Here is an 18,514-nt window from a genome sequence, read left to right on the forward strand (position 1 = left end):
AATTTTCTCTTCCCATGCTATATTTTTCTGATGATGCATTATCTTACTTGGAATATCTCCAAAATTATATATAAAAATAGATACATAATATGAAATGAATCTTAAGCAAAAAGAGCTAATGTAGTTTTCAGATCTGGACCATCATAAATAATGGCCTCTGATGGCTTATCTCCCTTTATTCCATGACCTGGCAATTAGTACTGTTCTTTTGTAGACTGGGTTTGGCTGAGATGTCATGTAAGGCCCCTGATACTGAAGTAAATAATCTGTGTACACATGGACCCCTACATTTTATTTAGCTCCCTACCACCAGATGTCTGCTGATAATTAGTCTCATAACCTTACATTTGTGAACTGTAGGCTCCATTAACCAAATTTCTAAAGACAAGTTTCTTTTTAATGCCAGCACAAAACTGCATGTTCTGTAAGTCAATTATACATGAAACTCAAGTACACCTGCAGTTCTGAGGTCCCACAAATGGAGCCTCATTAAAAACAAAGTTGGGCTCAGCGTATAGGCTATAGACTCATTAATTCCAGGTAAGTCATATAGCCATAATGCTAATTAAATGCCTAAAATATGAAAATGGAAACTGCTATTTTACTGTTTTGTGTGCATTTTCAGCCACTTAGTCGTGTCCAACTCTTTGCAATCTCATGGACTATAGCCTCTGTCCATGGGATTCTCCAGGCAAAAATACTGGAGTGGGTTTCTATGCCCTCCTCCAGGGGATCTTCACGACCCAGGGATTGAAGCCATGAATCTTGTGTCTGCTGCATTGGCACGCAGGTTCTTTACCACTAGCACCACCTGGGAAGCCCAATAGTTTTTTTATTCTACTTTTATCCTACAGTCCATAGAGTCAGACAGGATGTACCATGCACACAGATCCTTTGATGAGCTCTGTAATGTATCATTTTTTAAAAAAGTATTACAACTGCTTAATATTAAAGGTGAAATACTGAGCTATAGTCATAGCATATTCTGAATAGTTTTACATAATTATAGAATGAATAAAATGTTTATCCATCTCTTCAGTGCTTTCCTCAGTATTACGAAGTTAGAAACTGTTCACAAATATGTGCATTATATTTGTTGAAAAATATCTGTATTATCTCTGTTTATCATTATATAAAGAGATGGATTGGCCTGAGAGCGCTATGATGCAGGTGTCTGCCACTTTTATACTATTAATATGATTATAATTACCATATTTCACCTCTCATTCTCACGTCTACATACTCAAGACTAGATTTATTTCTTTGACAACTAACAGCATTATTACCAAAGACTATATGTTGAAAAACATATGTTTTGCCAGAAGGAGAGCAAGTTCAAAGCCATTTTCCTGTCAAACAAAACCTTGGGATCCAGTGACAATCCTAGCTGATGGGCAACCTTTGGTTCTGAGAAGTCTAGGCCAAAACCTTGGAGGGCTGGCCTTAGTACCATAGCACAGAGCACTGCTGAGTGGAGATGGCCTGGTGGAAATGCAGTGACTGATCTCAGACTAAGGCATCAAAACCCTGGAAGAGAAGGACAGAGGCAGGCACATGCTGGACAAGACTAGCCAGACCATTCTTTCAGAACTTGGTCTAGGTCCTCCAGGAAGAAATATTCTTGGTATGACTTGATGCTGCGCTCCTAAATATACAGATGCTTGAGAAATTATTAAATTAAATACAAACACTAACTTTAAAAGGTAGTATAATGCTTTAGAATGTTAACACATGATATAAAATACTGTAATAAAATGTTTCAAAAATGTACATTTTTGTCTTTCCTTCAGGCATTATAACTCTATACCTGAGTTATACTGATTTGGGGTCCTAATTTCCAGGAATGCCATCTTTTCCCTCATATCAGAGGCATTTATTTCCTAAACTGATAAATTAATGTTAGTTTAATTAATGTAAATGAATGAATGAATTTTAATAATGAACAAAAAATTCAACAATGTATTTAATCATTTAAAATGTACATTCAAAGTTAATCCTAAATGTTTTGTAGATCCACTCTTCAAGGTTTGCACAACTTATTTTACATAAAATACTCATCCTTATTAAGTTGTCCCAGACTATTACAGTATTCTCTAAGTTAAAAAAATGAGTCAATGACAGAAAACATAAATTTGGTACGTGAGAATAATCTGTAACCTTCTACTTTTTACATGTCCTACACCATCTGCAGTCAATTAAGCGATTCCCAGGTGTTCACAGTAATTGCTTTAACGCAAGATTACATGTCACTTTAGGGGTCTTTAAATATTTATTATAAAATCCTCATCTACATTTTTCTCTATTCATTTAGGGACAAAACATGCTGATGTTTAGTATAGACAAAAATAAGCTGATGGCACTTACTGAATTATTTTGTGGATTAACTTTCAATAAGAAACAAACTTTTATAAGCCATAATCTGATGAAAGAATTACAACATGCTGATTTAATTGCGCTTATTTACATTCTTCATTTCAATGAAAAATATGTGCATATAATTTGGGGCTAAGATGTCAATAATCAAATTAGATGTCATTTTTTGTCAGGAGTGTGGGGAAGTTAATTGACCAAAGGATTTATCAACTAATTTCTCTAAACATAAAAAAATAATTTTTCACTTTAAGACTTGGAACAGGAAAGAACCATGGAGACAATCTTAAATAATATTCCTTTTATAGATAAGGAAAATAAAATTGAGAGGCTTGGTCAATTACACAGAATTATTTACAGGTATATGAAATAAAATTTATAGTTACTAACATATACATAATGCATACCCTGCTCCAGGAAATGTTCCAAGCACTTCACATATATTCACTGATTTCATTCTCACATCTACTGTATTAGTACTTGTGTGATTCTCACAGATGCCTGGAGAGACTGCCCAGAGTAATTTGTATATGGTCACAGAGTTGGAAATGACACGTCTTGGATTAGGTTGGCCCCTGAATCTATGTTATTAACTATCAAAGCATAATTTCTTTCTAAAACTAGTTTATGAGAAAATTATGGTTTTTCTAGGTCAACATACTCTTCTACAATAATGTGATATATAATTCATATGATTAGATTCATAATAATATTAGTGAAAATCCATATATTCCTATAATTTAAAGATAATTTGATCTGAAAGATAATTTTAAATTTATGGGCTGATTTTTTTGGTTTTCTAAAACATCTTAATAATTAGTCACATTAGAATGCCTTTTTAGCAAGCATATTTTGTGTCTGATATTGTGAGACCTTCAGATGTATAGCATAAGTTTGTGGAACATTAGAAACATGCTCAGTGGTTTTGAGAATCTAATATGCATTCAGTTCAGTTCAGTTCAGTCGCTCAGTTGTGTCCGACTCTTTGTGACCCTATGAATCGCAGCACGCCAGACCTCCCTGTCCATCATCAACTCCCAGATTTCACTCAGACTCACGTCCATCGAGTCAGTGATGCCATCCAGCCATCTCATCCTCTGTCGTCCCCTTCTCCTGCCCCCAATCCCTCCTAGCATCAGAGTCTTTTCCAATGAGTCAACTCTTCGCATGAGGTGGCCAAAGTACTGGAGTTTCAGCTTTAGCACCATACCTTCCAAAGAAATCCCAGGGCTGATCTCCTTCAGAATGGACTGGTTGGATCTCCTTGCATTAGTGTATATTAAATTCTTAATAGTAGCATTTCCCTTAAAATTATGTTATTTAAAACTCATTATAAACATATTTAAGCTATTGTTCTATATAACATATGCACAATAAATTTGTATTTGAATTTGCTACTGCAAAAAATATGTTATTTTACTCACTGCCTGTGTTACTGCATTTTTATTTTGCCATGATTTTTGGAAAAGCTTCAAGACAAATTAACCTGCGGCATAATTAATTAATTGCATGAAATAAAATGCTGCTGTGTCAACCAAGCCTGCTGTATGCAATAGTAGACTCAGGAATGATTCCCAGTACTCTCCACGTACCAGTTCTGTGGGAGGCCTGTTGCTGTGGCTGTGGGTATGGGTGTGTCTCTGTCTGTCTGTCTGTCTTGGATGTACTGAGGTAAGCAGAGACATCAACATAGTTGAAACTTAGTGTTTTCAGTTTTTACCGAAGGATGTCAGCTTTATCACTGATTCACTTTATTTCTTAAATGAAAAGATCCAGTAACAATCACTGAGGATTTGGGTTCTTACTTTCTCTGATCAATAACAAACCCAGGTGTAAGTGCATGTCATTTAAGGAATATTTAAAAGACACACACATCTCTTGCAGATAAAGCTATATTCTTAGAACTGAATTAAGTTGAACTGGTAAACATGTTATGTTTCTTGCTCCCTATAATGCTTTTATATAACAGCATTTTGCTATTGTGAGCTCAACCTTCTTTAAAGCATTTTGCCAGAGTATTAGCACACCCAATGCTTCTTTTGACATAGATGCTAAAAATAGTCTACACTATATCATCTTGTTTTCTTTCAACTAAACAATGTATAATTTGTAATTCAGTGTATGTAAAGAAGAATATCCGGTTTCCTATAAGAAGCTTATATGTTTCTCCTTAAATATAGTGGGATCATGCCATCAGTCACATTTCCCTTTACATCTTTATTACAGGGAAGGTCGATATAGTTTAAGTAATCAATAGGCTATAAATGGCTTTCCTATGGACAAATAATGTAGTAAATGTAATTTTGTACATTAGTACATTTTTACTTGTATTCTTACACACTTAATATATTTCAAAAATATTTGTTTTGTCCTATAGACTGCATTCATTTGTGTATATTTACTCAAAATGTTAAGAAAACAAATCAAATAAAAATGTTTTCCTTACAGAACCATAATTAATTTGTAAGTTTGTTTATCAAGGTTATCTTGTCTGAGGTGTGCTGTGCCTAGTTGCTCAATCGTGTCCGGCTCTTTGCAACCCATGGACTTTAGCCTGTCAGGCTCCCCTGTTCATGGGATTCTCCATACTGGAGTGGGTTGCTATGCCTTCCTGCAGGGGATCTTCTCAATCCAGGTCTCCTGCATTGCAGACAGATTTTTTTACTGTCTGAGTTACCAGGGAATCCCATGAATACTGGAGTGGGTAGCCGGTCTCTTCTTCAGTGTATCTTCTCTAGACATGAGTAAAACATATTTGATTTCTAAGTGCATAGCTGATTGACAGCCCCTGGAAAAGGCAAAGGATAGTACAGACACCTTTATTTGGGTAGAGAGACTGCTTATATGTCCTACTCCCTGATGGGCCCCCTCATAAATCCCCTTAAGCAATGAAGGCAAGCTCTTTCAGAAGAAATCACAGAATCAACCCTGCTGCAGAAGCTATTAATAACCATTTTCATTATTATATGGTGTTTAAGCCTCAAAATTTGAAATGTTAAAAGAAAACTAGCACTAAATGTAAATATTTTGTTTAACTTCTTATAAATTATATTCTCTCTTATTACCATAGAGTCAGACTTAAGACAACCATGACTCTGAGCATTGAAGAAGTATAGAATAAAGAAAAAAATGAGGTGTTATATTGGTAGATTATAATTAAGGTTTTTATATAATTTGGTTATGTCACTGATTTTTAATAAATGGATTTAAGAATATCAAAGATGAGTAAATGATCCAATGATAATAGCTAGCAGTTCCTAGGAGGTAATTGATTCTCTAAATGTATTGAGTGCTAAACAAGTAAAATTATGATGACATATGAGATTCCATTTGAAGCATACAGTTGTGATTTTTAGCACATTTGAAAAGTAAATTTTAGAACAATGATATTATAATTATTTAATACACAATTAGTCTTAATGCTTTACTGGGATAATGGTAGACATGGCATCATGGAACTTGTTTATGACACAGGACCCCATTAACAGCCATTCTAGGTTTCTCAAACATCATTGCTTGTGACTGAGATTTAAATAAGGGGGCTATAGAAGAAAAATAATTAAGAACAAAAACTAGTTCTATCCACTACTATCATTCCTTGTTCAACTTTTCAGTTTATCCTTTTATTTGTATCCTCCAACTATAGACTGATGACAAAAGGTGTAAGAGATGGAAAAAATATCTTATTACTTTTAGCTATTACTTTATCAAAGATAAGCAATTCCTGTAAGGGAATGTAAGAAAAAGCAATATAGAATTCCATACCTTGATCAAAATTGGCTAAGAGCTACAAAAAAAAAAAACTGAATTGTTTTGCTGAAATTAACATTTATATTGTTTAAACTACTTACGAGAGTAGTTTAAATATTTTCCATTATAGATCAATATAATGTTATTGGTAAATAAGAGATAACAAATTATCCCCATTATACTGTGGTAAAGATTATTACATTTTTAAGAAATCTAATTACTATAGCATTAATTATCACTGTTATCAGTATTATGAACAATGTTTATATAAAAACTGCATGACAATATTTCATCTGCACTGCCCTATGGAAATGGTTTTTACTTTATAGATCACATTGTAGAATTTTCCCGAGTGCCTATGATAAGTTTCACAATACTGCTGCTGCCGCCAAGTCGCTTCAGTCGTGTCCGACTCTGTGAGACCCCATAGACGGCAGCCCACCAGGCTCCCCCGTCCCTGGGATTCTCCAGGCAAGAACACTGGAGTGGGTTGCCATTTCCTTCTCCAATGCATGAAAGTGAGAAGGGAAAGTGAAGTCGCTCAGTCGTGTCCGACTCTTCGCAACCCCATGGACTGCAGCCTACGAGGCTCCTCCGTCCATGGGATTTTCCAGGCAAGAGTACTGGAGTGGGTTGCCATGATTTACGTATTTTATCTACATTGTTTGAAATATTCTGAAAAATATCAAATATCATACTATCAACATATATGAACATGTAACACCTAAAATCAGACAGTTTTCATCTCTCGTATAAAAAAGGAATGACCTGATAACATAGGAATTACAGATTGAAAAAACAGGAAATTTGACTTGGAGAATGATTCTGAGAATTAAGTTCTTTTTTTTCTTCAAGGAGTCTGAACTTCTGGGATCCTGTACTCTCTCTACCCACTTTCCGCTAATAATCTTATACCTTTCTTTCAGCTTTATTCTATGAAGAGAAATCTGTAGGAAGAAATCTTGAGTTCATTGATCTTCAACTATGTTATGAAGGTCATAAAATATTAGAGTCAAACTTTGTGGGGAGATTCTGATATCAGAAATTTACGTAAAGCCTGGAACTTCAAGCACACACAAATTTTGTCTTTTTAAAAATTTATCCAAGGGTAAAATACTTAGCTTTAGCTTTTATCATGCCTGAATTGGCATATATTGTTGTTCAGTTGATATCCGTGTTTGACTTTTTTTGTGACCACATGGACTGTAGCTTGCCAGGCTTCTATGTCCAAGCGATTTCCCAAGCAAGACTACTGGAGTGGGTTTCCATTTCCTTCTTCAGGGAATTTCCTGACCCAGGGATTGAACTCATGTCTCCTGCACTGACAGGCAGGTTCTCTCTCTCTCTCTATCTCTATATAGATAGATAGTTATATGGGCTTCTTTAGTGGCTCAGAATCTGCCTGCAATGCCAGAAACCTGGGTTCTGTCTCTGGGTTAGGAAGATCCCCTGGAGAAGGCAATGGCAACCCACTCCAGTATCTTGGCCTGGAGAATTCCATGGACTGATGAGCCTGAAAGGCTACAGTTTATTTGTTCTCAAAGACTTGGACACAAGTGAGCGACTTAACACCTTTACTTCATATATATATATATGACCATGCCCAGGACCATGTCCCTAAATAAAAACTGAAAAATTAAGAAAAAAAAGGAAATAAGAAAAGAGGCTTAAAATGGTTACTTTATGTCAATATGATTAAAAATGAACAGTGATTGAATAGCTTACTTAAATTTGTCTGAATATCTCTTCAAATTATACCTAAAGATAATTTTATCCTGACATGATTAAAACATTATCCACACATCAGGCACACTTTCTGTGATGTGTTTTGTGGTATATCTTTGCAACAGTATTACAATACAACATGTATTCCCCAAGTAAAATTCCAGACATAATGGACAGAAAAGCATCATGAGATCTTTCACACTCTAACAATGTATTTGTAACTCAAGTGACACCAAAAATTACAAACACCATCATCCAAATAATAACAGATTAGCAACATAATTCCCTAAGATTTGCAGACACTGAAATTTCCCCAATTCTTACGTATAGGTCTAAATAAATGTCTTTATTTCTATTTTAGAGATGAGAAAACAGAGTCTCCAAGAGATAATTTTTTTCTGGAGTGCTATGTGGTTTGACTCCAGATGTGAATACATTATCCCTCTCCAACTCCCCTTTATCTACTCTTCCTTTGTTTTCTGTATGGTTAATGAGAAATACCAAGTGGTGGAAAGATGGAGGTCATCAACAGTACACCCAGAGGAGCAGGATATTAAAAGTTTTCAGTTTAAGCCTCACTGGAATGAGTGTGCTTCTGTGCTTCCACAGAAATATGCTGGAGCATCATTAACTTATTGATTTGCTTCAGCTGAAACTAAGCTTAATCTTTCTCCCCAACCCACCACTCCTCTGTCTCTTCATTCTTCTCTCTTTTCCCATACATAACTGGCAAGTATTGATTCTATACTAAAATTAACTTAGAACAGTGGTTGAAAACATAAGTCCAATGCTACAATTCTTTATGTTTCCTGCAGGAAAGCAGGCAGTGAAATGTAAATGATATTTGATTATCCTTCGTATAATCAAACAGCCACTTTGCTCCACAGGCAGTACACTAGTTATGTAGTGATCGTATTTGACAGTCGACCTTGGTATGTAGTCTTTGTGTGTTTAATTTACAGGTTGGCATTTCCACTAAGGACCTTTTTCTTTTTTTAAATCTAGAAAAGAATGCAAAATAAAGTTCTATTCTACGTTAAGAGTTCTCTACATTAAAAAGAAAAAAATGAGATGGAAAATCTGCCCACTTTAGGCCTGTTTCTGTAATTCCAACATAGCAATAGTTAATTGACATGAACATTTAACTTAAGTACCTGGTGATTTTGATTCACTTTTGTGTCCATAGATATAGTTCTTCTCTCTAATTTTTAGTCCATTAGCCTATGGTTCCCCTTTGTAACAGATGTGTGTGTGTGTGTGTGTGTGTGTTCGTGCGTTCGAGCGCTCAGTCTGTCTGACTCTGTGACCCCGTGGACTCCAGCCAGCTAAGCTCCTCTGTTCATGGGATTTCCCAAGCAAGAATACTGGGGTTGCCATTTCCTCTTTCAGGAATCTATCTGACTCAGAAATCAAACCCATGTCTCTTGTGTCTACTGCTTTGTCAGCTGGATTCTTTACCACTAGTGCCACCTGGGAAGCCCCTTTTAATTGATATCATACCACAAAATACTATCAAATTACAGCAATTGATGGATATCTATTGACCATATTTTATAGTGCAAAGAAAAAGCAAAATAAATTAAACAATTATAAATAAAATTTAATTATATATTTTTTGGAATACAAAAATTTCACAATGTAAATTTTACTTTTGGCTTCATTGAAGTGAATACATAACAAAAAATATTTCATATACCTAGAAATAAGTGGACAGAATTAAGCTCACATTTATAAATCTCACATTTCATTGTCATATTCTTGGGTAATTTAATCAGAAATACTGGAAATATACATCTGCATTAAATTATAATTAATTTCTCATCAAGGTAAAGATAACTTAGCTCCCCAAATTGCAGTTTAGTCTTTATAATATACTATCACATACACACAATATCAATAAGTATTAGGTAATTTTCCCACAGAAAAATACAGTATTTCAAAAATATATTAGCAATTAAACCAAAATCAAGTCTTTGTTTTACATAATTATATCTGACTCTTAATTTCCCATTCCTCTTATAGAAATTAAGTTAAATAACAATGCCATATAATATGAATCTCTAAATTTTTGACAATGAGAAAACATTAGTAATACTTTATCAAAAACATACTTACAACTTCTAAAGCCTATAAACCTTAACTATGTATAATTTAAACATCAAATTTATAATTGGTCAATGTTAAGTTTATATTCAATTATTATGCCATTTCTTATTTATACAAGCAGATAATATTTAGTAAATTATTTATTTAGAAAAAAGATAAATGATGTTGCATTTCATGTTTATTTAAGCCTATTTACTATAATTTAATATACTAGGGAGATATTTGTTAGAAAATGGTGCATTTCATAATTCAAGAGTAATAAGAGCAAAATATATGTAATTCAGTCTCACATTAACACATTGACAAGAGTAACAACGACCTTAGCTAGCCTATGAGAAATCAAATCCTGTGAAAGCTAATAGGGCTGTACAGGAATGTCTGTATATAGAGAGAAATAATATATTAGAGAAAGAATATATTTTGCTTTCCCCGATTTAAACAACCACAGAGCTTTAAATGGAGTAAGATGGTGTGAGCAATCTTTACCCCGAAGCACTCACCTACTGTCAGCTGTCCAGTTAACTGCCCCATGTGATTTCTTGCATTCACTGTTACATTCCTGTCAGACTGTAAGACCAGTGGACTATCCTGGGAAACATGTATAAAATAAAGAAATCAAATAAAAAATAGAAATATAGTCAAGATTTTATATATAAAAGTATATTGCACTTGTTTGGGTATTATCAAAATTCTATTTCTTTGTTTTATATTAAGCAGATCTTTTAACACCCCAAACACTGTTTGAAAAATACAAAATAATAAGGGTGCTTCCTAATAACTATTTGACATAATAGGGATGTTTCCATTTGGATAAACAGGAATTAACTACGGGGTGCAAACATTTCCAACACTACTGATTATCGTTCATCACTGCTGCAAGTAACTTCTCTTTTTCTCGCCCTTCCCTTGGCATAGAGGCCTGCCTTTGGAGATATGTTAAACTCCATAGAAATGGGGAAGTCCCTTTTTAAGCTGAACTTCCAACTTTCAGGTCTAAGCTTAAATGTTTCCTCCTTGAAAGTGCCTCCCCTGATCACTGTAACTACAGATTCATTCAATCCTCAAACTCCTGATCTCCATTTATTTTGTTCAGAGAACTTATCCCAAGACATATTTATTTTGCTAATGTATGTGTTTACTTGTTTTTAATTTGTTTCTGTCACAGGAGGAAATGTCCATGGGACAAGAACCATTGGAGTCATGTTGACAAATTTTATTCCCACTACCTGGCACACTACTGAAGGAAAGCATTTACTAAATGTTTATTGAATGGACAAATAAATCATCATAATAAAATTGATATTACCTTATGTATCTAGCTCAAGTAGGAACGATTTCTAAATCATAAGATGATTTAAGAAAGGAGGTATATAGAATAAGAGAGTGTAAGATAGCTTATCTTTCAGCATAAATAATCTTGCTTAGATGTTTACTTTTATCACAATTGAGCACTCAACCGTAAAATAATTTATTTGGAGGACAGTATCACTGTTTTAGAAATCTATGTACTAGGCTATTGCCACTGCCTCAGACAAGTAACTAACAACTGGCTACTCTCATATTTTTATGGTCTAAAACAAGCACGGTGATCATTCACAAATAGTTCATTCATTTATTCATTGAACAAAAATATTTTGATAATAATGAGAATATATTAAGTACAGGCTTGGGACATTTCAGGGATCAAAATATAAAACAATACCTGTCCTCATGGAGCCTGTACCCAAGATATTGAAACTATGAAAATCTCTCCCAATGTCATCCTTAACATGTAAGTGGTTTGTCATCTCTATGTTAACGTAAATAAAATGCTTTCATACATGTATCATATAAAAACTCTTTTGAGAACAGAATTTGAAATTTGTGACTTGAATATACATAAGATTTTATATATTTTTTTCTAAAGCTATTTTTGCCCGTTCTGACTAGATGCAAAGCACTAAGCAAAGATATACAAACACACACTCACACACACAAATTTTCCTTTAAAAGTGGACTTTGTTAGTATGTCTAAACTAAGGCTTAATTTTTAAAAGTAAATTTCTAGTTTCAAGAACAGATGTGTTCTCAAAAGTGAGACATAGTTGTACAAAACAATGCCAATTTCATCCTGTCTCATCACAACTCATTTATTTTTGGCACAAATCAAAAGTGTGTTATCTGTAGTTAAAAATAAATCTAGTCCTTTTTGCATAGGTGTTTCTATGCTGCAGACATTCATTTTTGAAAATATATGGAGTATATTTAATTAATTCCATCATTCCTTTCAAGTGATATGTTCAAATTCTGTTAACAATATGGTTGTGGAGTAAGGACTGTTTGCAAATAATTATGCCCAGTAAGGAAACTGCACAAAGAGGATGGCTCACTAAAGCACAAAAATATTTTATTTTAAATTGGCAGAATTAAATATGTGTTGCCTATGTTTTTAAAAAATGAAATTAATTTGAATGTCAGAAAAAGCAGAAGCCTATAAAGCACCTTGCAGTTCAAAACATTGTAAAAATATGTTAGCTGCATTTTCATTCATATATTTTAATATTTTTATTATATAATACATATGACTATTAGGATTTTTAAAAATTGATGACACTATGTACTCTTATTTGAATTACTAAACATAAATTCTGTGATCTATAGCATAAGAGCATAATCATTAGAATATACAAGGATTATGTAAGTATATTAAAATAGATATGTTTTATTAAATATTTTAAGATGAAAGAAAAGTTCATTTTAAAAAGGCAATAAGCATTTAAGTTGATCTAACAGAGAAAGAGATTTGGGTTAGGATTGAAAGTTTAATCATTGCATCTCTTTGTTTACAACATATCAATCTTCTCTTACTCTAACCACTGAGATCCAATGGAGGTTCTATCCCTGGCATTCTTTCCTTTTCATTACACGATTCCACCAAACTTCCCCTCTGAATTAAAATTTTATATCTAGATTAAAATTTTACTATAATAAAAACAGCCATCTTTTTACTGACTATACTATAAACATATAGCTATCAGAGGTCATGAACAATTCTCCACAGGTATTCAGGTGGATATCAGTATAATATGTTATACAGATTTATTAAAATGTGATCAGGTGAAATTAATCAAAATTGAGTAACATTTTTCACAGACAAAATGCAATGCATGTAAGAGCATTGTTTTCATTGACAAGTCACACTATCATTTCTGTGCTTTATATCACCCCAATGACAACTTTAGGGATTAGAACCATGGTTTATGCCTCTTAGGTCCACACTATGACCTTTTACACAATATACACTCTCTATATTAATTACAACACAATTAATTAAAATATACACATGTGATTAAAAACATATATGATAAAATTAATAGTAACTATTTCAAGAAATCTTAATTTATAAATCTGATTACAAACACATTCTTAGATGAAAATTAGTATCAAGAAGTTACTTTTTACCAAATTTAACATTTATTGTGCTCATTTTCCCAAAGATCTCCGTATAAGAAAACAACTTCCACTAATAAATCATTGTTTTTCACTCTTTTAAAATAGTCCCTCTTAATGATCCTTTATAATTCTGTGCTCCAAATCTTTGAAAGCTAGTGTCTAGTTTCAGATATTAAAATATATATAGCAATTTTCCTTGGAGTTTATTCTTGCTGAGAACATGAAGGGGGGAAAATCATATGGTGGTATTAACTCTCAAATAGGCATAAGACCGACAAGTCTATAAGGGTAAAAATTCCATAGGTGCTATATTATTCTGCATGGTACATTAATATAAATATCTCTTTTGGAGAAAGAACAATTTCTTCATTGAAGTCAACTATTTTATACCACCTGCATCTTTGCTTTGATGCTTAGAAATATACTTTCCTTCTTTTTTTAAAATTTATTTATTTTATTATTATTATTTTGTACTTTCCTTCTTATGCTTCTCTTCAGACAAAGCAGGTAGGAGATCCAGGGGAAAGGCAATGGTCCCATTAAGAGGGCCTGAGAACCCTCTCTTACGATTCTTTTACATCTACATCTTTTATGACAAGGGCCTGCTTGTCACCTTGTTAATGGTCATAGAGAAATAAAGCACTATGTTCTCATTTCAATGCTTTTGTTATAATCTATGCAAGTGACTAAGGGAAAAATGATTCTATTCTTATTTCTATTGTGTTCACCTTTGTTTATCATAAATATTTCCTAAGGGCCTATGATGTGTCCAGCTCTTTGCTGTGTATAAAACAGAAACAGAGGAGACAAACTTTCTTCTCTTATGGAGTTCATTATCTAGGAAGTCAGACAAACAATAAACCCAGTATATAAAAAACAGAGAGAATGTTACTAACAACAAGCTGTTGCGATAGAGACTTCTCTAATAAAAAGCACCAGTTCTACTAGTGAGAACATGTACATGTAAGAGGTCGTGTGTACACCAGGCACTTCAGCTTCTGATATTCATTCTCTCAAGGTTTGAACTATTAAATTGTAGCAGAAAATAGCAGTACTAGGAAAAGCAATTAACATGTACTGGCACTTAGTCAATGCTGGACATGCATGTAAACGTCTAAATACTTTACATGTATGAGCTTACCTACTTATGAAACTTAAAATAAAATTCACCCAAGAAAGAGTCAAGAAATAAAGTGCTTGTAAGACAGAGAACCCTGACTGTTTAAATTCAAATAGTGAGACTGCCAAACTCTGGCTTCTTGACTAGGCAAGCCATTCAGCATCTCTGTATCACAACTTCCTCATCAGTAAACAGGGTAATAATCCTTAATCTGTGGGCTTCTCATAAAGAATTAATGAGATGATATACAAAAATGATTAAATCTGGGCTACTAGCCTTTGCTAAGGGCACTCGGGTGTTTACTTTTATTATTTATTCCACATGGTAATTACAGTACTCAACTAATAATGGTATTATTTGTTATCAATCTTGTTTTACGGATGAAGAAACTTCAGCAAGGAGAGTACAAGTCACTTGCTTTAAATCATGCAACTAATAAATAACGAAGTATTTGAAGCCAGTTATCTGGGTATAGAATCTCACATGTTAACTACCATGATACTGTGTCTCTGGTGGGTAATAACAGTCTAGGCTTTCTAAAACGCAAATCTGTATCTGAAAATAAATGTTAAAATTAATGGAACAAAATATGTTTTAAAATTCCTTTAAACATTTCAGTCTCTTCTGTAAATATCTGGAACATATATAGTCATAAATTGTAAGATACAACTTCACATTGTCCGGTTCGTTTTTAAAATCTTGTTTTCTCAGGTTTCAGAGGAAGAGCAATAATTCTTGAACTGCCCTCTGCACACACATTTTAAAATATATCACTTATGAGAATTTCCCTACTTTCAATCCTAAAAGAGAACATAACTAACTGTCCATATTGTTCAATGTAGATGGCACAAAATTGATATCTCATTTCTTGAGTTTATACAGTTTTACCAGGTAAGTTTTCTTATCTTCTCTGATAGAAATTTTTATAATAAACCTATCTTACCCCCAATTCTCTATCTTCTTCTTCCTCAATATCAAATCAGTGACAGCAGATATGTTTCTTAAATATACATTTTTCTGTGATCTTTCTTATAATAGACTTGCAGCTCACATCACAATAACCATTTCCTCCTTGCATTAATTCTTCATATCCAGTGTTATTTTCATAAAATATTTTAAAATTAAAAATATTGATATGCTTGAATTAAAGCAAAATAAAACGTTTATTGACTTCTTGATCTCTGCTGGGAACAAAATTCACATTTATTACACATAAGGTGCTTTTTCAAATGATCCAGTTCTACTTTTTTAGCTCTATTTCATATTACTTCACCATGCAAGAATTGCCCAAATTTTCATGTTTCTGAAAATATGCCACTTCTGTGCCTTCTCATCTTCTGTTCCCTACATGTGAAATTCCTATCCTTGCCCCATAACTGGCAAAACTATAGATATGTTTCAAGTTCCAATTCAGTTATGTCCTCTGTAATGCTTTCCTGCTCCTCCAGAGTCAAAATTTGCCTCCCACCCTCCAGTTTCTCTGTGTTCACGTCTACACAGTAGTTGTCACAGGATCTTTGGTTTGCCTTGTTTTGATCATTCTGTCCTAAAAGCACAGTGTGTCGTCACTTTCTTTTACACATACAGATTTTTGAAAGTATATTTTGTGCCATGTTTGGCACCTCGTTCCTCTACATTAAATGTCTGTTAAGTGAATGAACCGAACTGGGCATATTTACTTCTTAGTGCACTCAGGCTATACGTGTTTACTTGATGAGTTCAGGTGACACAAAACTTATCAATCTCTTGCACCATTTTTTTTTTTTTTTTGGACCCAGAACAAGTTTTCTAAAAAGCCATTTAAGTGGAACTAGTTATATTACATTTCGATTTGATTTATATTCATCATCTCTCTCTGCCCAAGGCAGCCACTTCTTCTCTAAGAATTTGACCCACTTAAGAAGATGAAAACCAGGTAGTTTTTAATTCTTTGGCTAATAAAACACTTGAAATTTCATTTAATTGCTGAATGCAAATCATTTAATTGCCGAAATTTGTATTTTAAGGTACAAGAATTAATCATGAAAATATCTAGAGGTGTTAAACTGCTTTCCCCAGTCCTCTGAGTTCACATTTTAACTTGAATGTGAAGTGGTACAGCAGAGAAAGAGCATTTCCTCAATGCACTTTTCTGTATTTCTATTCTGAGTTGCCAGACCACAGGTGAAGTCATAAAGAATGATGACACAGTAGTGGATGATAATAGCATAGCAGTTACCTGTTCTCTTTGGTTCCTAGTTTCATCCTTAAAAATAGATTCAATTACATTTTTTAGAAGGGTTATAGGAGTTCATATATGAAAAAAATAATCTTTATATGTGTGTCAAAGCTGATCCATTATTTTCAAAATATTTTAAAAGCACAGAGTAAAAACAAGGTGCTTTACAAAACAAGTTACTGTTAAAATTAAAAACAAATGAAGACCAGCCTTGAAAATCCCCTAAGCAGACAAAACCAGTTTAGTCATACAAGGAAAGCTTACTATAGCTTACTTTGCAAGACTAGCTTAAACTGGGTCATTTCTTGCTTATGCCTCTAGAAGTCATAAGCAAAATTTACATTGTTTTCCAGGGTTGATATGAGGTAACCACTAACCGATTCCCTATCATTTAAGACAAAATCTCTGGAAAGAACAGTTACTGTCTATTTACCTTATAAGCTGCTGTATAACAATATTCCTCTGAGCCTCACTCCATATTTTGGCTTGAATGCTCACAGTTCTCAATCTATCATTTTAGTGTGTGAATAATAAAGGTTTACTAAATACTCCTGCAGTGATTCACTGGTTTTACTTCTGTTATTTCTGATCTTTGATACAATCTATATTAAAATAGAAGAAACTGTTAGGAATTTCTTAATGCAATAATTTCACCAGTTTAATATTAGTAAATGTTGTATTTAAAGGCATTTTTGTGTTAAAACCCAGAATTAGTTATATATTGAGAAATAAGTGAACTCTTTTTTTGGTTGAAAAATTACCACAGCCTTTGAAATACTTTTAAGTGTGAAAAGTATTATAGTTTCTCTTAATTATTCTTTCTTCATGAAAAACAGAAGACAGATGCCATATGAAGAGCAAACAGAAAGAGGAGAAAAATGTAAAATATTTACGCTTTTATTAAAACAGTACTTCTTCCCAAAAGATATTGTGTTACAAACTTAACACAATATTTAATTGGGCACTAAAATCTATAAACAGAACTAAAGACCTTTCAAACCAGGAGAAATAATTGTGTTCAAACACATAGCTTGTTGCTAGAGTTGAACCCCAAATTTTACTTTGACTTTCCAGGCAGTTAAGGCAAAATAAAAATTCTATGTTATAAAATTTTCATTGCCCGATAAAAAACAACCCTAGGAATTTATAGGAAAAGTATTTCCCCCCAATACTAGCATTTAATCTTCTCGATAAGAAGTTTAAATACTCTCATTTAAAGCATTTGTTTTCAAATTCAGGCAAATCAAATGTTGTACTGCATTCTCTGCCCTGAGGCTTGCCTGACTTATTGCTATTGGCAACCAGATGTTGAATACTAAGGAAGAAGTCAGAATTTCTACTTCTGTCAGAAAATCAGTGAAATGGTAAAAATGAATGAATGAATAAACAATGTTTAAAAACATATTTTAAAAGATTCCAGCTATTACACTGCGTTTCATCTCCCATTATGTGTATGTAAGAGTAATATATTAATTATGTACCCATTAATAACTTACATTAATAACATACAAGATAAAAACCTTTTCCTATTTAATTCTTCTGCTGAACATATTTAGAAGTAGAATGAATGTGTGTACTTTACCATTTTAGAAAATGAAAGATATAATTTACCTTGTTATCTGCAGGAGGAATTTGTAATGCCTGAGATTCATTATTCTAAATATGAGTGATCAATTTAATAAAGCTGTAGAGAGTGTAAGGGACTAATTTGTATTCATATATATTCACATTCTGCACTGTAAAATTCTTCACAATTAAGTAACTATGAATTTGCAAAACGTTAAAAATAACTT

At 33.2% G+C, this 18,514-nt stretch overlaps 1 protein-coding gene across 1 annotated transcript in view; it reads right to left on the reverse strand.

Annotated features, from left to right (window-relative positions):
• SGCZ (sarcoglycan, zeta) overlaps positions 1 to 18,514 on the reverse strand; it is a 395,846-nt gene that overhangs the window by 99,420 nt on the left and 277,912 nt on the right. Inside the window, exon 3 of the mRNA XM_010838840.1 lies at positions 10,452 to 10,539. Within this exon, the coding sequence (XP_010837142.1) occupies positions 10,452 to 10,539 (88 nt within the window). The remainder of the gene's footprint in view (positions 1 to 10,451; positions 10,540 to 18,514) is intronic.

This window comes from Bison bison, unplaced genomic scaffold (assembly GCF_000754665.1).
Source record: "Bison bison bison isolate TAMUID 2011002044 unplaced genomic scaffold, Bison_UMD1.0 scf7180017864105, whole genome shotgun sequence".
Classification (NCBI taxonomy): domain Eukaryota; kingdom Metazoa; phylum Chordata; class Mammalia; order Artiodactyla; family Bovidae; genus Bison; species Bison bison.